Source organism: Dendropsophus ebraccatus, chromosome 1 (genome assembly GCF_027789765.1).
Source record: "Dendropsophus ebraccatus isolate aDenEbr1 chromosome 1, aDenEbr1.pat, whole genome shotgun sequence".
In the NCBI taxonomy this organism is placed as follows: domain Eukaryota; kingdom Metazoa; phylum Chordata; class Amphibia; order Anura; family Hylidae; genus Dendropsophus; species Dendropsophus ebraccatus.
The window spans coordinates 219,409,862-219,430,347 of NC_091454.1; the positions used below are offsets into that span (position 1 = coordinate 219,409,862).

At 43.1% G+C, this 20,486-nt stretch overlaps 1 protein-coding gene and 1 long non-coding RNA gene across 2 annotated transcripts; both read left to right on the top strand.

The window, feature by feature from the left end:
• Window positions 1-646: 646 nt before the first annotated feature.
• LOC138802713 (uncharacterized) lies at window positions 647-7,271 on the top strand. The gene is made up of 3 exons (XR_011364805.1): window positions 647-710; window positions 2,067-2,168; window positions 6,894-7,271. It is a non-coding gene; the product is annotated as an uncharacterized lncRNA (long non-coding RNA).
• Window positions 7,272-8,823: 1,552 nt separating this feature from the next.
• On the top strand, window positions 8,824-20,486 carry LOC138784428 (uncharacterized). Its single transcript, XM_069959999.1, has 6 exons — window positions 8,824-8,915; window positions 9,814-9,933; window positions 10,597-10,919; window positions 14,322-14,660; window positions 17,191-17,556; window positions 19,991-20,486. Exons 1-6 carry the CDS (start codon window positions 8,824-8,826, stop codon window positions 20,104-20,106), a joined length of 1,356 nt encoding a protein of 451 aa, XP_069816100.1. The 3' UTR covers window positions 20,107-20,486.

Consider the following 20,486-nt stretch of genomic DNA (forward strand, 5'->3'; position numbering starts at 1 on the left):
ATAATTTATGTGGCATAACCATTTTCTGTATAAGCAGAAAGGTTTCAAAGTTGTAAAAATGCATTTTTTCACAATTTTTCATGTTATTTTGGTGTTTTTCATAAAGATTCGTTATGAGAATCGACTCCATTTTACCAGAAATGTAAAGTACAATATGTCACGAGAAAACAATCTCAGAATCATCCGGATAGGTAAAAGCATCCCGAAGTTATTAATGAATAAAGTGACACAGGTCATAGTCATAAAATTTGTCTCTGTCCTTAAGGCCATTTCAGGCTCTGTCCTTAAGGGGTTAAGTGATTGACTCTTGGCGTAACACTGACCGACACAGTGCTCTAAAACGATATGGGGGAGACTTATCAAAATGGGGTAACGCAGAGTTGGCTCAGTTGCCCCTAGCAACCAATCAGATTCCACCTTTCATTCCTCACAGACTCTTTGGAAAATGAAAGGTGGAATTTGATTGGTTGCTAGGGGCAACTGAGACAGTTTTGTTTTACACCATGTTTGATAAATCTCCCCCTATGTGTTCCATTGTATTGTAGACGTGATTGGTAAATGCTGGTCAATGTCCTTTATGTAGAAAAATGTCCTTTATCCTGCAAGTTGTTACAGGTGATGTTTCAGGATAAGCTGTCCTGTGTGTGTACATGAGGAGCAGCACTATATCTGCTTATCACATTATATATGCCATTTATCTCTTCTGCACGGTAAGTGTCTTATTTTCACTCTTCCCAACGATGGGGGCGGAGCCTAATGTCTATGGCGTCTGCATGCATAGAGGAGGAGATCCTGCTCTGTCTCTGTACACAGCCTAAGAAGCAGCAGCAGCATGGAAGCCATGATAAAGCTGTAATGAGCAGTATAAACTGTGCAAAAAGCCTTGGGGTAGGATCTCTTTTTTACAGAGCTGTTTCACTTTCTCTCCGCTTGTATACTAAAGCACTCCCCTCCCCATCTCTACTGCCATACAGTTGTCTTGCTTGTAACCTGACCCTGAGATAGCCACAGGATGGTATTAAGATGATTTTCCACAGTGGATGACAGCCTAGCAGGGTGGGGGTGAGGAGGATACCTGATAATTGGAGAAGGAAACATTTTTGTCTGGTAAGATATATTACCAAATTAAATATTTATTAATAATAATAATAATAATAATAATAATTTTATTTGTATAGCGCCAACAGATTCCGCAGCACTTATATAGTAAATCAATCGGTGAGAACGTAGTGCCCGCACTCTCGGTGTGTAAGGGTAGTTGATGCAGGTGAGGCGTGGATGGATAGACAATACACGGCAAGTGTGTCAGACTGATGCCGGGGTGCTACGGCAGGAAACACAGTGATATGATGGCATAAGCAAGGAGGTAAAAGATCACCGAAGCACTCACCGGTTTGTAGTAGTCTTCAAAAGTTTATTACATAAACATCACAGGGAGGGGAGATGGTGGATAAGGTGCGGGAGCGTCTCTGCAAACAACCGTTTCACGCCGAAGCGCTTTGTCAAGATCAGAGCTGTTCTGAACTTGACAAAGCGCTTCGGCGTGAAACGGTTGTTTGCAGAGACGCTCCCGTACCTTATCCACCATCTCCCCTCCCTGTGATGTTTATGTAATAAACTTTTGAAGACTTATATAGTAAAACTGACATATTATCTGCATTACAATGATACCCAACATAGGCAGCTTTTTTTTTTCTTTAATTACTTTTAAATGACTTATATTTTCCCTTCCCCCCTGGGATTTGATATCACACAAAATCAGTAATTTTGGACAATAATGTATTTAGTATTCCTGGCTCTTTCTATACAGTAATACCTTGGCCAAGGCAAGATGGCTTGCTGACAGTGTGGCACATGCCCCTCCCCCCCATGCCTCTACCTTTGATACATCGTATGACCAGTGTTTGCTACCCTACAGTGACATGTAGGAAGCGTCTTGTTTTTTCTTTCACCACAAGTAGAGAACTTTTAACAGATGGTTATTTTTTTTTTCTGCGACTCCAGTGACTTCCTTAGCCTTTACGTGTAACATCCTCTTTTAATCCCTTCCCCTTGCCTTACAAAAGCTGAGAAAGAAATAGTTATTTCACCGCGTTTGGCACATTGTCAAGATCCTCCTCCACCATCTACCATGAGACTTTCCGTCCTGCTCTTCTGTTGCCTCCACGGTAAGATAAACCCTGTCTTAATGTTTTATAAGTTTGTCTTGTGGCTACTTGTTTTGTATTGGTTTAGTTCTTCCTTAAAGGGGTATTCTGCTCAAACAAGACTTTTTCTATGTTGCCTCCCATGGTCAGACTATCAATTCATTCCATACTCCTTCCTGCCTTCTGAGACGGCTGATGTAAACAAGTCCCTGACTGGCTTTATCTGCAACACTGTAGCTTCTTTGTAATGCTGGGAGGGTTATTCTGAGGTCAAGTTGCTAATGAACTCATTGTGATTAATCCTCACAGCATTACAAAGAAGCTACAATGTTGCAGATAAAGACTGCCAAGGACTTGTTTACATCAGCCGTCTCAGAAGGGAGGGGGGAGGAGGGGGAGACAGAGAGAAAAGCTCACACACAAATTTTTGTGTCTTCAGCAGAAAGCAGTAGCTGAGAACTGGGGGAAGGAGACAGAATAGTTAATAACAAGTATGGAAGGAATTGTTTGTCTCCCCTTGGGCAGCAACATATCAAAAGTTATGTTTGAGCAGAATACGCCTTTAAAGAGAAACTATCAGCAGTTTAGACAAATCTAGTCTGCTGATAACTCCCTATTGCACATGGAGCGCTGAAGATGAAGAAATGTCTCTTACCTTCCTCCTCTGCACCGTTCCCATGCAGTTGTTAATGTCATCATGTAACCGGTACGACTGTTAGGAGCCCCGGGTGATGGGGTGTTCATCCAAGAGCACCGATCCAGCCTTCCCTCGGCAGTCCTGCTCCATTCAAAATTATTAGAAAGGTGGGCTAGCCGGCAGCAGATGGGGCTCTGGGGGCTGGGCAGTGCTACTTACGGCCTTACTGGAGAGATGATTACATTAATCCCTTCACTTCCACAATACGGCTATATACGTAGATGCCTCGTGCAGCAGGAAGGTATATAAACATTTCTGGCCATGAAGGGGATATAATGTGTGCAGGGCCAATTCAATGCGATCGGCCCAGCACGCATTAGTGTCCCCGGAGCCAGAGGTATCCTGGAGCCAGAGGTAATGCTATGGCATAGCATTAATCAGTATATGCAATCTAATGATTGCATATTTAAAGAGAACCAATCACTGCCGAAAATCAAAAATTTTTTTTTTCCTTATTGGATGTATATTGTAACTTTAAGAATATTTGTAAATATAATCAATCATTTTTATTGCCGCGTTTTCTAATTACAGACGTTTTACTTTCCTGCCTCGCGCCGACTCTTTTCAAAAGAGCCGGCTCGAGACAGGAAGCTCCCGTCATGCATAGAGGCAGCAGGGCTGGGCGCCGCCATCTTGATTACGTCACTTGCGTTCCACCGCTGGAACGCAAGTACTGTAATCAAGATGGCGGCGCCGGACTTGCTGCACCAAACAAGAGGATTAGGTAAAGTATAAGAAACATACTGCAAAAGCACTCTATTTATGAAGATACAGACTGCCTTTGCAGTCTGTATCTTATACTTTACCTGATCCTCTTGTTCAGTGCTGGAAGGCCGGGCGCCGCCATCTTGAATACGTCACTTGCGTTCCAGCGGTGGAACGCAAGCGACGTATTCAAGATGGCGGCGCCGGCCTTGCTGCAGGGATCAAGAGGATCAGGTAAAGTATAAGATACAGACTGCAAAGGCAGTCTGTATCTTCATAAATATACAAAATGAAGATACAGACTGCCTTTGCAGTCTGTATCTTATACTTTACCTGATTCTCTTGTTCGGTGCACGAAGGCCGGGCGCCGCCATCTTTAATACGTCACTTGCGTTCCAGCGGTGAAACGCAAAGTGACGTAATCAAGATGGCGGCGCCCGGCCTTCGTGCATCAAACAAGAGAATTGGGTAAAGGGATAAGATACAGACTGCAAAGGCAGTCTGTATCTTCATAGATAGACATAGGGAGAGATTACCTTTGATAATAGGGACAGTGATTTTTTGGTGATTGGTTCTCTTTAACTTTAAAAATAAGTGAAAAAAAAAGTGTGAAAGAAAAGAAAGTTTAAAAAAAATATTTTTAGAAACCCCCCATGTTCAAATTACCTTCTTTCCCATTATAAAAATAAAAACATGTAAAAAAGTTAAAAAAAAAATAAAAAAATTAAACATTATATATCGTAGCGTGCAGAATTGTTCGATCTATCAAAATATAACATTATTGTTCCCACGCAGTGTGTGGCGTTAACAAACAAAAAAAACCAAAACAAAACATCACAATGGCTATTTTTTTTTAATTATATCAGAAAAAAAATAATAAAAAGCAATCAAAATTTTTCTTGGACACTAATATGATACCAATAAAAACTAGAGATCATGGTGCAAAAAATGACACCCCAACCATTTCCAGCCCTGTAGGTGGAAAATTAAAAGCGTTATGGCTCTTAGAAGATGAGGAGGAAAGTGATGCAACATTGCTGTCAACATTCGAGTCTCTCCTTGTGTGTGGGACAATGGCAATGTAGAAAGTACCATTAATTTACACATAAAGTGAGAGTTCAGGCTTTACTGTCAAAAAGGACACATGTTTTTCCGAAACGCATTCTGTTGGACAGCAAAGCCTGTACTCTTACTTGATGTGTAAATAAACTTTACTTTAGCATAGAGGTGAGTGCCAGGAGTTTTCTCTCTGTTAGCACAGCCGTGAGTGCTGGGAGTTTTCTCTCTGTTAGGGCCCTATTCCACCGGACGATTATCATTTGCATAATCGTTAACGATTAATGATCTCAAACGACCGCTATTGCGAAAGACCTGAAAACGTTCACTCATTTCCATGGAACGATAATCGTTACTTATGATCGTAATTGCGATAGTTTTTTCTTCGCTATTTCTTCGCTATTGCGTTCGTATCTATTGCGAACGACCGAACGATGTCTTATTCAATGCGAACGATTTGCGAACGTTTTGCGAACGAGCAATGATAAAAATAGGTCCGGGTCTTATAAAGCGATCAACGATTTCTCGTCGTTAATCGTTAACTGCATTTCAACCAAACGATTATCGTTTAGATTCGAACGATTTAACGATAATCTGAACGATAATCGTCCGGTGGAATAGGGCCCTTAGCATAGAGGTGAGTGTCGGGGTTTCTCTCTGTTTGCATAGCGGTGAGTGCTAGGAATTTTCTCTCTGTTAGCATAGTGGTGAGTGCCTAGGAGTTTTCTCTCTGTTAGCATAGAGGTGAGTGCCAGGAGTTTTCTTGATGTGCCAAGAGTTGTCTCTCTGTTAGCATAGCGGCGAGTGCCATGAGTTTTCTCTCTGTTAGCATAGCGGTGAGTGGCGGGAGTTTTCTCTCTGTTAGCATAGCAGTGAGCGCTGGGTGTTTTCTCTCAGTTAGCATAGCGGTGAGTGCCGGGAGTTTTCTCTCTGTTTGCATAGCCATGAGTGCCGGGTGCTTTCTTTCTGTTAGCATAGCAGAAAGTGCCAATAGTTTTCTCACTGTTGGCATAGCGGTGAGTGCCGGGAGTTTTCTCTCTGTTAGCGTAGCGTTGAGTGCCATGAGTTTTCTCTCTGTTAGCATAGTGGTGAGTGCCGGGAGTTTTCTCTCTGTTAACATAGCGGAGAGTGCTGGGAGTTTTCTCTCTGTTAGCATAGCAGAGAGTGCTGGGAGTTTTCTCTCTGTTAGCATAGCGGTGAGTGCCGGGAGTTTTCTCTCTGTTAGCATAGCGGTGAGCGCTGGGTGTTTTCTCTCTGTTAGCATAGCCGTGAGTGCCTGGAGTTTCCTCTCTGTTTGCATAGCCATGAGTGCCGGGTGCTTTCTCTCTGTTAGCATAGCGGAAAGTGCCAATAGTTTTCTCTCTGTTGGCATAGCGGTGAGTGTCGGGAGTTTTCTCTCTGTTAGCGTAGCGGTGAGTGCCATGAGTTTTCTCTCTGTTGGCATAGCGGAGAGTGCTGGGAGTTTTCTCTCTGTTAGCATAGCAGAAAGTGCTGGGAGTTTTCTCTCTGTTAGCATAGCTGTGAGTGCCGGGAGTTTTCTTTCTGTTAGCATAGCGGTGAGTGCCGGGAGTTTTCTCTCTGTTAGCATAGCGGTGAGCGCTGGGTGTTTTCTCTCTGTTAGCATAGCGGTGAGTGCCGGGAGTTTTCTCTCTGTTTGCATAGCCATGAGTGCCGGGTGCTTTCTCTCTGTTAGCGTAGCGGTGAGTGCCATGAGTTTTCTCTCTGTTGGCATAGCGGAGAGTGCTGGGAGTTTTCTCTCTGTTAGCATAGCAGAAAGTGCTGAGAGTTTTCTCTCTGTTAGCATAGCGGTGAGTGCCGGGAGTTTTCTCTCTGTTAGCATAGCGGAGAGTGCCAGGGGTTTTCTCTCTGTTAGCATAGCCGTGAGTGCTGGAAGTTTTCTCTCTGTTCCAAGAGTTTTCTCTCTGTTAGCATAGCGGTGAGTGCCTGGGAGTTTTCTCTGTGTTAGCATAGCGGTGAGTGCTGGAAGTTTTCTCTCTGTGCCAAGAGATTTCACTGAATTGCGGCCGCAAAAAACTGGCATGTCATTTCTTTGCGGCGCCGCATGGGATCCCAGCCCGAGCATATACGATGTGTATATGCTCCGGCCGGGATCCCGTAGAAGTAGAGGCAATGTGCATACACGTACAAAGTATGGCCGTTGTTGCCGATGGCAAGAATGGCCGTACTTTTACTTAGTGTGAACATAGACCTATCCTTAATGTTAATAATAACATTTTTACATAGATACAATTTTATTTCCTCTCATTGACCTCTGTGGTTCATTACAGAGATTTGTTGGACATCAGAATTTTACTGTGTTTATCAACCAAGAAGGGCAGTTGTGAAAAGAGGAGGTCCACTCACCATGCCGTGTTCTTACACCTGTCCTGAGTACTACAGAGGAAAGTTAAAGATTGCTTGGGGGGAAAGTTATGGAGAAGACTGCACTAATATTAAGAAATATATCACTGGCGCTGCTGGGAATATTCTAGATGAGTATAAAGATCGGATGTCTACAGTCACCCATCCAGATAACAGAACAGCGTCTCTCATAATCCGAGGATGGAAACCTTCAGATGGGACCACATTCTGTTGTAGACCAACTATATATACAACTGGCCGTAGCTCATTTAGCTGGAATGACGTGTATGGGACATCTCTCCCTTATTCAGGTAAGAGAAAAACAACCTCTTATTCCTGTGTGGGGAATAACTTGTATTCTGTTCTATAGTAAACCCTAAGACCTTTCAATTAACCCTAGATGGGTGGGGAGAAGCCGAGAAGACCCCCTCCCCCCAGGCACTTTCCTTTTTTTTTTTTTTTAGTTTATATTTATTTTACAGATTATAAAAATAATTTCACATACATAAATGGGATCTCACAGAGAAAAATACGCCCCGTGCCATCCCATCCAGCAGCAAAAAATACCGTACTATCACTATTTGATTATAGCCCACTAGCAACCCCCCCCACCCGCCGACCCAGAGAGAGAGGACAAGAGAGCAAAAAAAAAAAATAAATAAATAAATAAAGGAACCACAATTATCAACAAATACAGTTTTTCCACGGCCCCCATAATTTTCCATGTCTCTGAAATGCCTTACTGGATTTACATTTTGACCAATATTTCTCATACTGATATACATTAGATACCAATCCCTTCCATTCCATAAGCGAAGGGGAATCGTTCGCAAACCAATGTCTAGATATAACTACTTTTGCCAATGCACTTAATTTATTTAATAGAGAGCCAGTCAACCCATCATTATTGTAACCCCCCAAAAGTAGTCTATGGACCTCTGTCCCGACCTTTAAACCCAGATCAATCTCTATATAATTCTTAAGCAATTCCCAAAATTCTTGGAGTTTAGGACATTCCCATAATAAATGAAAAAATCTGCATCCTCCATAGAACACTTGGGACAGTTAGCGTTAGATCTAAGACCTCTCCTCTTTAAGTCTTTGGGCGAGAGATATAGAGCGTACAAGATTTTAAGCTGTATCAACCTATGAGAGGGATTAACTGAGAAATCCTGTATACCCTCAATAATCTCTGACCACTGATCATTAGATAAGATTCCTATTCTGAGTTCACACTTCTCCCTCGCTTTACGTAGATAACCACTCCCCCTTTCCTTGAGTAATCTAAGGTAAATCTCAGGAAGACATTTTCTCCCTAGCATGGGCGTCCTCAAATACTCAAAAAAATCATGTGAACTAATCCACCACATATCCTTATTTAGTGATGCCCTAAACGCATGTTTTAATTGCCTATATATAAACCAATGCGAATCAGAAAGTGCAAACTTATTCTTAAACTCGTTAAAAGAAAGTAAATCCCCATCCGATACAATCTGTGAAATATATTTGATCCCCTTTTGGCACCACAAGGGGTGATCCTGAAGAGGACCAAATTCTTGTAAATACATATTTCCCCAAATGGGCGAAAAGTGAAAAAAACCCGTAATCTTATATAACCTTTTCAAAGCTTTCCATGTCTTGATGTACAACTCTACTTGTGAAAGAATCTTAATACCTCCTAAACCCCCTTCTAAACAAACAAAAAAAATCATCAGAATTGTGCTTAATGTTACATAATAAAAATTGAATAACAGGAGATAACTTCCATTTCCTAAATAATTGGGCACCCATGGCGAGAAAATACAGTCGAAAATCGGGGAGGGCCATTCCACCCTCATCACATCTCTGGGACCAACCATGATATCTTATCCTAGGCCTTTGTTTACCCCAAATAAAAGAATTCAATACGGTCTCTATTTTACTGAACCAGGAATTGGGGATCCAAACTGGTGAAGAAAAAAGAACAAATAAAAATTGTGGTAACACAACCATCTTAATTATGGCCATACGGTCTGCCATCGATAACGGCAAACGACCCCAGAATTAAACTTTCTTACTAATTTTAGCAAAGAGCGATTGCAAATTGAGGGCAATATATTTATTGACATCTGATGTAAGCTTTACCCCTAAATAATCGATCGAGTCATCCACACCCAATACACAAACCAATAAACTACTAAAGACATCACCGCCCCCTATCGGCAGAAGGGAGGACTTCAACCAATTAACCCTCAAACCAGAGACATTTCCAAATTCAGAGACAATATTTATGACAATACAAACTGCGCTCTCATCCCCCCGTAAAAAAAGAAGGATGTCGTCCGCATAAAGCAGAATTTTATCCCTATCCCCCTGCAAACCATAACCACAAACTTCGTTAGAATTCCTTATCCGTATAGCTAAGAGTTCAATAAAGAAAACAAATAGTAAGGGGGACAGAGGGCACCCTTGCCTTGTCCCCCTCTCCAAGTTAAACCAATTAGTAACCCTACCATTATAGATAACATTAGCAATGGGAAAAGTATATAAAAGTTTAATCCATGCTGGAGTCCAAACCCCTCCAGCACCCTCCAAAGGAACCCCCACTCCACCCTTCATCGTGTCAATAGACAGGATGGAGCGGGGGGCCCCGGACGGCAGCTGGACATTAGCAAAGGCCCTTGAAATGTTATCAAAAATGATCCTTCCGGGTACAAAACCAGTCTGATCACACCCAATCAGACCCGGAGTCACCCTACCCAGTCTAAGAGCCAGGACCTTGGAGATAATCTTACAATCACAATTAATCAAAGAAATGGGCCTATACGACTCTATCTGTTGTAAATCTTTCAGTTTTTTTTCTAACAGGGTGATACTAGCCTCTCTCATAGAGGGAGGAAGAACGCCTCTCGAGCAGGATTCATTAAATGTCTCTGGTAACCAGGGCAAAAGAATATCTGAAAATCGGAGAAGCCGTGGCGTCATGAGGTAGGACGCAACGGATCTCGTCCTCCCTCCTCCCCCCTCCCTCCTCCTTGTGGTCTGCGCTTACGATGTCTGGGATACCTGGCCGCGTGGAGTCAGTACTGGCGGCCGGGCCCCTGGAGGGGTCGGCCGGCCTGATCGCCTGCTTGAAGTGACGTCCTGCGAAGTCGGCTACGGTGTGGAGCTCGGGAGCCATGAGGGGAGCAGGAGGACGGTATGCCCGGGATAGCTGGTCCGCGGGTTGCGGAAGCACTGAGGGTGCTGTAGATGGCTGGCTGAAAGTGCTCCGGCATGCAGGCAGTTGCTTGGCCACCTGGCCGGGAGTCACGTGACTCTGCATAAAAGGCCCCCGCTTCGCTTGTCTCCTGTGCTGGCGTCACTCGTGTGCGGAGAGGGGAAGGCTCCACATTAAGGTTAGCTGGAGGTGTGTGGAAGAGGCTTCCCTGCCTGGCACTATCTACCTCACCTCTTGCACAGGGGGGGGGGGGCAGGAGGAACCAGATATGCGGCCCTGCAGGAGGAGGGGGAGCTTATTGGTGGAAAAGATACTCCAGAGGCTACTGCAACCCTTGCCAATATTCTTGAGGAAATAAGATCCTGTAATAAATCTATAACTGACCTAACTTTGACGGTGGGAGCTTTGTCTTCGGATATTGGTTTCATAAGAGAGGACCTCAACAAAATTAGAGGAAAAATTGATGTCTTTGAGCAAACCATCCCCGCATTGGAGAAAGATGTGAGAGACTTACAAAAAACAGCTAAGGAACATGCATTGCAGTTAGCAGCAACCCAAGCTAAATTGACTGACATGGAAGATCGCTCTAGGAGGTCAAACGTTAGGATCCTTGGTCTCCCAGAGAACGTGGAGGCGGGGGATCCTATCAAATTCTGTCAGACTTGGCTGGTGGAACTTTTCGGCCAGGAGGCCTTTTCTAATATATTTGGTCTTGAGAGGGCTCATAGAGTCCCAGGGAAGCAGCCGCCCCCGGGTAGCCAACCCAGAACTTTACTGATTAAGACCTTTTGCTCTGGGGACAGAGATGTTATTTTGAAACTGGCTAGACAAAAATCTCCTGTTATGTTTAACGGGGGGAAGGTTTTTTTTTTTTCCTGACTTTTCCAGGGCGACGCAGGCCAAGAGAATGAGCTTTAGAGAAGTCAGGAAAAGGTTACAGCAAATCTGAAACCTCTTTTTCTCTTATTTTTCCTGCTAAACTTAGAATATGTTATAAGGATGTTGTGCATTTTTTTGCGAACCCTCAAGATGCGTTCAATTGGTTGGATAGAGAAGGGCTTTAATTGCTTTGGCGCAAGGAGTCAATTTTGATTGAGACCACAAAATGTATAGTTATTTGCATCAAGGAAGGTTTTGTAGTGGAGGGGATGGGGGGGGGGGGGAGGGGGGATGGGATGCGTACGGATAGTATAGAGGCTTGCTACGTTGGCCAAGGTAGTGAGTCAAGCAGGGGTGGTGGGAGTGGGGAGGGATTATGCAGGGGTGGTGGGGGGTGGACTAGGGAGGAGGGGATGGGTAGGTGGGAGGACGATTCAGAGAGAGAGGACGAGTTTTTTTTTTTTTTCCTCTGAATGGGCGATGAATTGAAAGTGTTCTTTTGGAACGTGAGGGGAATGGGGGAAAGGAGTAAGAGGTGCGCCATATTTGATCTTATTAATAGACATCTGCCGGGAGTGATTTGTTTAGCAGAAACTCATTGTTCAAATGAGACCCTTGGCAGAATGTATAGACGCTGGGCTGGACATACTTATCATTCAGTTTTTTCAACCTATTCTGCAGGCGTCTCTATTTACGTTCACAATAGGATTCCTTTTAATTTGATTTATAAAAAGATAGATGGTAGGGGTAGATATATTTTTCTTCACTGTATGATTTTTGATATGGAAATGATATTGGCGTGCCTGTATGTCCCTCCCCCGTTCTCTGCACATATACTACATTAATTATATTTATTTTCAGGCGATAGGGGGGATCCCCCTCTTATATTATGTGGTGACCTGAATGCGGTCCTGGATAACACACTTGATAGGAGGGGTGGTGCTCAATATGGATCTTCGCAGGTCCCGACACTGGCTAGATTGCTAGTGGACACTGGTTGGAGGGATATTTGGCGTTCGCTGTATGGGGATACCCGGGTCTTCTCGTGTTTCAGTGCATCTCATATGACTGCGTCACGAATTGATCTGGCCCTTTGCAGTGATCATATGTTAAAGTGGGTTTATGGTATGTCTTATGAAGCTAGGTCCATATCTGACCACTCCCCCTTGATGGTAAGAATTAGAGGTCCGTGGTTTGATCCACCAGGTAATCGCCCTTTTAGATTTAATCCTTACTGGCTTTCTATTATAGAGGATAAAGCCAAAATTAGAGACAAACTGAAGGCCTTTTGGCAGATAAATAAGGGTTCAGCTGACCTTCTGATGGTATGGGATACATTGAAGGCTTTTCTTCGAGGGATCCTCTTTAGGGAGGTGAATATCTAAAGAAAGGCTTTCTTTACTGAAGAGAACAAACTTAAAGAGGAGGCCAGTAGGGCGGAGGCAAAATTTTCTGAAATCCCCTCTAGAGAGAACGGAGAAATGCTTAGGGCGGCTCAATCCCAGTATTCTGCCTTTTTAGTACAAAAAGGCCCAACATGGTATATTTTTTAGGGGGCGGAAGTATTTTACCGAATCAGGCAAACCGGGTAAATTTTTGGCAAAGGTTATTCAAGCACAGGAGCCACGAACTCCTATAGTGGCACTGTATGATAAAGAGGGCAGGTTGGACAGTTCAAAGGAAGGGATCGGTCGAGTCATCCACGATTTTTTTCCCGAGCTATATCGGTCAGAGTCATATGGTATGGAGGCAGAGATTGATGGTTGGTTGGGTCAGGTTGAACTTCCTAGGCTAGGAGAGGAGGAGTGTCGGGCGTTAAATGCCCCTGTTACATTGGATGATCTCAGGGCAGCCTTAGGGAGCTTTAGAGGTCAATCGGCACCGGCCTGCCCTTTGCGATTTATAGGGAGTTTCCCCAGGCACTTTCCTGGTGACATGGCTCAATTTTAAAGGTTTTGTATAGAGCCCTACAAAATATAGTTGTTCCTAACTAGGAAGCCTAGTTGACTATCATGGTATTTTCTCATAGACTTCCATTCAAGTCTGCCTTAAGGTAGACTCTATAAGATGATCACAGATAACACTGATCAATGCTATGAAATGACATAGCATTTACTTTTCTAGTATTAGCAATCTAATGATTGGGGGGGCATAAAAGGTGTAAATACAAGTATTTTCCCCCTCCAAAATATGACATAGCCCCTCCCCCAATAAATGTTTAAACCCCTTTCCCAATTTACAAATAGGAAATGTGAAAATAAATAAATAAATAAAGAAACATAAATCCTATGTGAGTTGTACTCACCAATAACTGAACAGATACAAACACTGATGTGACATAGCAGGAGACAAAGACAATAGGTGCGTTTCACTGGCAGCAGCAGTTTCTCGCTAATACGCTTCATCCTGCCTTGTTTCCCCCAGTACAAATGGCTGTTGCTAATGGAACGTTCCTGTTGTCCATGTCTCCTGCTTTGTCACATTGGTGTTTGTATCTGCTATAATAGACCTGTTCAGTTATTGGTGAGTGCCCTTCATCTTTTGCTACAAATAAATAAACATATTATTATATTATATATTATATTTTATATCCTAGCGTGCACAATCGCTGTATCTATAAAGATATAAAATGAAAAGTGGAAAAAAGAGCCAGAATTGAAGATTTTTTTTATAACATTATAAAAAAAAATGTATAAAAAGAAAAATATATTTTTTTATATTAACAAATAGGATACTAGTAAAAACTAGGGATTGCGCCACAAAAAATTACTTCCGACCAACCCTAAAGGTGGAAAAAGAAAAGTGCTATGGCTCTTAGAACGCGGGGAGGAAAAAATAAGAATGAAAAATGGCCGGGACATTTAGGCAATGGGGTTCGTTACTTGATTGAGCATTCAAGTTTTGTCAAATTCTCAACACAAATAACGAGAATTTTAGTGCTTGGTCATCTCTAGTGATGAGCTGTGCATGTGCGGGCCAGACTCTTAACCCCCACAAGGTCTGACCCAACCTCTTAAACTACACATATTGGAAAACCCAATAACTCCAGAAAACACATACAAGAGGCCCAACAAACTCTCATAAACAGACCCTACTGCCTTCTAAGCTACAGCCTTCAAAAATGCACATAAAAGGCCACCAGTGCTATCTCTCTTCCCAAATCTGATGTGATTATGGGTCAAAATTATGCAGAAATACTTTATATATAAATGGTTTACAAACTTGTAAACACCACACTCTGTATAAAACATATACAATCCATGGCTTTTGTGTCTAGATGGAAGACCGGTGCCTCAGGTGGAGGAGTTGATGGCCGTCCCAGGAGAAGAGCTGATCATTCCCTGTCACTACTCACTGAAGACCCTGGGGAAAGCCCAACAAGTAACCTGGTATATCGGAGATAGTCATCAATGTGTCAGAAATAATAAAGAGATTTACACCGGGAACACAACACATGCGGGCGGGGAAAATCGATTCTCACTGGTGAACTTCCCTGAAGATATCTCTCTGCGTATACACAGGGTACAGGGTAATGGATACCGACACTTCTGTTGCCGTGTGACCACCAGGACTGGAATAATAAAGAACAACTATGCTACAGAACTGACCATTGCAGGTAAGGAGATACTAGCTGTATTGAGAGGAGGCAGATGTTATGTAAGGCCAGTTGGGAGTTGTTGAGCTAGAGTACAACAGCTGGACCCTGGCACTTTTCTCCTGGCATTAAAGGGGTACTCCGGCCCGGGGGTATTTTTCATGGCCGGGGATGGGGTGGTTATGGACGGCGGAGGTCACTTACCTCCCCGGTTCCATCGCCGGGTCCCAGATCGCGCTGCCCGGTACACCTGTCCCGCGGCCACTTCCTGGTGTGAGCTGCCGCATGAGATGTGACGTCTCAAGGCAGCTCAGCCATTTAGCGGCTGAGGCTGGACTTTGCTACGGCAGCAGAATGGCTGAGCTGCCTTGGGACATCACGTCTCATGTGGCAGCTCACACCAGGAAGCGGTCGCGGGACGGGTGTAGCGGGCGGGACTCCATGAGAAGTTTATGATTTAGAATGTAAATCTATTTTCCCTTAGATCCATGAGCAGCACAAGACTTCCTCCCTTTCTAGACAATCTATATTCAATACAATTTACACAAAGCGGTGGAGTTTAAGAGAACTTTTATAGTATTCCTGATCATTGGAAGTTTCATCTAGCCTTTCCGTTTACAGGGAGGAAAATTCCTCTCTCTTGTGCTGCTGATGGGACTGAAGGAAAAAAAATTAATAAAATTTTTAAAATTTCAACTCCATTTTCCCTTGATTTTTGTTAAGCACATTAAAGGGTTCTTTCCAACCCCCCCCCCCCCTTTTTTTTTTTTTACCTTGCACATTGTTAGAAGATTTCTTTACTTCCTGGTTTCATCAGTGGGCGGGCTCCTTCACTGTGATTGGTCCTCTTCACCAGCAGCACTGAGGCTGGCGTCAGCTCTGCTGGCCTGTGCTCTGCTGTTCTGTGCTTAGCGCTTCAGTTTTGAGAGCTGTCAGTGTGAGGGATAACTGCAGAAATAAGGTGGCCAGCAGAGGAGTCTTTATGCACACTTAAGGCCATATTACACGAAACGATTATCGGTATTACGGCCAAACGACTAATGTAGCAGTGATCTGCTGCCATCACTCCGTGGAATAGGAGTGACGGCAGCAGACCGCGACTATCCTCTATGGGCTGCCCAGATGATCAAGAAGTCACCTTGGGAGGACCCCCGCAGCACCCCGTGGCCCCCATGGCTCTCACCTGCTTGCTGCCGACACGTGTAATAGCACCGGCAGTAAGCGGGGAACGAGGAGCAAATGAGCGCTGACTGTGCTCGTTTGCTCCTTAACATCGCCTCGTGTAATAGGGGCTTTAGGGCCATTTTACAAGGCATGATGTGAGGAGGAACCGAGTGCCAACCGGGGAGCTGTGGGAAGGCTGTCTGGACGTTCCTTAGATCGTCCGGGTGGCCCATTGACAAGTGCGGCTGCCTGCTGCCACTGCTCCTATTACACGAAGTAACCGGCAGCACACTGTTATCGTTATCGTTTTGATGGTTATGCTTAAAGAAAAAGATCAGCTGAAATTGTTCATGTCGGCTGATTGTTGCTTTATAACATGACCTATGACACCAAATGATTATCGTCCGGAACAGCTGGTAATTGGCCAAGTATGGCTGATAATCGTTTGGTCTAATAGGGCCCTAAAAACAGCTGTAAACACACCAGGCGTCTATCAGGGAGTCAGAGCTAAATAGGTAATAAAAATCCATTGCAAACTCTCATAACTTTTTATTTCCTAAGGTTTTAGATATAGTTTGGGGGATAGGAATACCCCCTTAAGGTTAAAAAGCTTCTCAAAGATATATATTTTTTAAAACCTTGAGGAGAGCAGTTTTTATAATGAGGTAAATAATGGGGATAAGTTTCTTAAAAATAGTAAAAACTTATGAGAATTCTAAATTCTATATTTTTTTTTTTGCTATGCTCTGTCTTTGAAGCTGAGTAATTCAGAAATTTCACACAAAATTTTTTTAAAAACTTTCATTACCTATCCACAGAAACCTAGCACCAAAATAAATCACAACTAGAGATGAGCGGACCTCGAGCATGCTCGAGTCGATCCGAACCCGAACTTTCGGCATTTGATTAGCAGTGGCTGCTGAACTTGGATAAAGCCCTAAGGCTATGTGGATAACATGGATATAGTCATTGGCTGTATCCATGTTTTCCAGACAACCTTAGAGCTTTATCCAAGTTCAGCAGCCCCGCTAATCAAATACCGAACGTTCGCGTTCGGATCGACTCGAACCAGAACCCGGTTCGCTCATCTCTAGTCACAACGTGTCATAAAAAACTGTTTCCGTATCACTTGGGTAAATTAAAGCATCCAAAGGAAACACAAGATAAAGGGACCTGTAAAACAGGGCTCGGCCATCTAATATCAAAGTAATGTCCATAAGGTCCTTATTTTCTTTATGGGGGATTTAGAGGTGTCCCTTATAATCAAAGAGTTTTATCATATCAAGATACATGTAATAAGTACAGAATATGTGATCATTCCTATTTTACATCTAGTCTTATGAAGTGTACTTAAAATTTGAAGACTTTATTTAATTGTATTTTCCAGGCTCCCCATCTTTCTCACCATTCAATGTCACCCAGCCATATAACATGACAGGACATAGAGGAGAGTCTGTGACACTAAGCTGCTCCTACACCTCATATCTGGAGAGCGATGTCCTGGGGGCTACTATATACTGGAGACTGGGCAACCTAAGTGGCCCTTATGTCTACCACCCCTACAAAGAGATGGTTCATCCCGGTTATAGAGGAAGAACGGAGATAACGGGAGCGGCAGATCTGCACATACAGGGGCTGCAGAGATCAGATGACGCCATGTATTACTGCTTTGTGATGGTCAGATTGTGTACAGGGAATGAAAAATATGACAAACTAATCCAATATGGAGGAGGAACCCGACTCATTGTGACAGGTAACATAAAAAAGAAAATTATATGTTGTAAAATCAGTTCAAACTTAAAGTGTCACTGTCGTGAATTTTTTTTTTGCAGAAATCAATAGTCCAGGCGATTTTAAGAAACTTTGTAATTGGGTTTATTATCCGAAAAATGCATTTTTATCATGAAAAAGCAGTTTGAAGCTCTCCCCCCTGTCTTCATTGTTCTCCTATGGAGAGAGCTAAAGAAAAGACCAAAACAGGACAACAAAGAGTTAATCTACAAATCCCTCACCCGTTATCTCTTCTGACCATCACCAGTGACCTGTCTGAGCTCAGATTACAGCTGTCACCCAGCTCCATGCCTGTAATCCTCTGTTATCTGCTTTCTGCTGCCGGCTAACTCCCTCCTTCCTCCTTCCTCCTCCCCCCTCCCTAGAGCAGACAGGGGACGACTCCTGCAACAAGTCACAATTTTCAGATTTTTCAGAGTGGATGAAAAAGAGGAAGGAGGGGGGGACCTGGGAAAAGGCTTTTTACATGCAGATAATGGCAGATTTGGCTAATAAACCCAATTACAAAGTTTCTTAAAATCGCCTGGACTATTGATTTCTGCAAAAAAAAAAAAAAAAAAATACGACAGTGACTCTTTAGTGGAAAATAAAATGGGCAATTTCAAATAGACAACCATCAAAAGTTGTGTAGGCCCAGGAGGGAAGATAGCTGAAGAGTTGTATATTTTTAGTAAAAGAGATGAAAAGTTGTGTAGGTTCAGGAGGGGAGGTGAAGAGTTGTGTAGGTTCAGTAGGAGAGCTGTAGAATTGTGTAGGTTCTGGAGAAGAGCTGAAGAGTTGTGTAAGTTCAGGAGTAGAGTTGTGGAGTTGTGTAGGTTCTAGAGGAGAGCTGAAAAGTTCTGTACTTTCAAGAGGAGAGCTGAAGATTTGGGTAGGTTAAGAAGAAAACCTGTAGAGGTATGTAGATTCAGGAGGAGAGCTGTAAAATTGTGTAGGTTCTAGAGGAGAGCTGACGAGTTGTGTAGGTTCTGGAGAAGAGCTGTAAAGTTTTGCAATAAAAAGAAGATCTGTAGCACTTTTATTGATATGCAAAGTGTTCAAAAGTTTATTAACAGCATGCAAGGGCAAGGCCAGGTATACACAAAAACAAACACCAGTGCCATGGATCTTCTTTTTATTATTATTATTATTGTATTCTGGGTCAAACAACCATCCATCATAAGCACCAACATATTTTAACCTGTTGTGCACACCTACCTCTTTCTAAATGTAAAGTTTTGTAGGTTCAGGGGGAAATATGAAGAGTTATGTGGGTTCTAGAGGAGATCTGTAGAGTTGTGTAGGTTCTTGAGGAGAGCTGTAGAGTTGTGTAGGTTCAGGAGGAGAGCAGATGAGTTGTGTAGGTTTTAGAGGAGAGATGAGAAGTTGTGAAGGTTCTAGAGGAGAGATGAGAAGTTGTGTAGGTTCTAGAGGAGAGATGAAGACTTGTGTAGGTTCTAGAGGATAGCTGAAAAGTTGTGTAGGTTCTAGAGGAGAGCTGAGAAGTTGTGTAGGTTCTATAGGAGAGCTGAGAAGTTGTGTAGGTTCTAGAGGAGAACTGAGAAGTTGTGTAGGTTCTAGAGGAGAACTGAGAAGTTGTGTAGGTTCTAGAAGAGAGCTGAGAAGTTGTGTAGGTTCTAGAGGAGAGCTGAGAAGTTGTGTAGGTTCTAGAGGAGAGCTGAGAAGTTGTGTAGGTTCTAGAGGAGAACTGAGAAGTTGTGTAGGTTCTAGAAGAGAGCTGAGAAGTTGTGTAGGTTCTAGAGGAGAGCTGAGAAGTTGTGTAGGTTCTAGAGGAGAGCTGAGAAGTTGTGTAGGTTCTAGCGGAGAGCTGAGAAGTTGTGTAGGTTCTAGCGGAGAGCTGAGAAGTTGTGTAGGTTCTAGAGGAGAACTGAGAAGTTGTGTAGGTTCTAGCGGAGAGCTGAGAAGTTGTGTAGGTTCTAGCGGAGAGCTGAGAAGTTGTGTAGGTTCTAGAGGAGAACTGAGAAGTTGTGTAGGTTCTAGAGGAGAGCTGAGAAGTTATGTAGGTTCTAGCGGAGAGCTGAGAACTTGTGTAGGTTCTAGAGGAGAGCTGAGAAGTTGTGTAGGTTCTAGCGGAGAGCTGAGAACTTGTGTAGGTTCTAGAGGAGAGCTGAGAAGTTGTGTAGGTTCTAGCGGAGAGCTGAGAACTTGTGTAGGTTCTAGAGGAGAGCTGCAGAGTTGTGTAGGTTCAGAAGGAGGTCTGTGGTTTCTGACGGGGTATATGTTACAGAAATCCTTTACATATGTCTCTGCCACCACTGACATTTTGTGGCATCTGTCACTATCTGTAGGAGATTTTTTTTTCTGAATTATGCCAAACACAGGGATGATATATCTCTCCATCTGTTCTACTATCTCCTTAATTTAATGACCGTCTCTTCTATTTCTATATTTTACAGATGACGTCCAGACACATCTACAGTCTACAGACATTTTTGGCATTTACATCGGTTTTAAAATCTTCATTTCACTTGTACTTTTTATTGTAGCTTTATTCCATTATAAATATATATAAAACATGTTATACACAGTACCAATATGTTTTATATAGTAATATCTATCAGTATTCTCCCTGACATTGCAGCTGATGGTTCTGTATGCTTAAGGTTATAATAATGGAGATTCTCTCCACCCCTGGTCAGATATTAAAGGTGATAAAGCCGAGACATTTCCTTCTATATGTACAGAGTGGTAACTTCATCCTGAAGAAGATGGATAGAAAAATGTATAGTCGGGGCAGGGATGGACCAGGATTACTTCTACCAGAGTCCACAGGATCCTCAGATGGACCCAGATCCTGACATGAAGCTACAACACAGCCTATGGGGTCCAGGAGAAGACCACCCATCTGAGGAGAGAGGGGGCTGGGGATGAATCTGATAATAACTATTGTGG

Bases quoted from the DNA above. Each gene is read 5' to 3' on its own strand.
- LOC138784428 (XM_069959999.1), top strand. From the start codon at position 8,824: ATGATATCTTATCCTAGGCCTTTGTTTACCCCAAATAAAAGAATTCAA. The intron at 8,916-9,813 runs GTGAAGAAAAAA...TTTTTCTAACAG, and splicing joins GGAATTGGGGATCCAAACTG to GGTGATACTAGCCTCTCTCA. The intron at 10,920-14,321 runs GTAGCCAACCCA...TTTTGTGTCTAG, and splicing joins AGGGAAGCAGCCGCCCCCGG to ATGGAAGACCGGTGCCTCAG.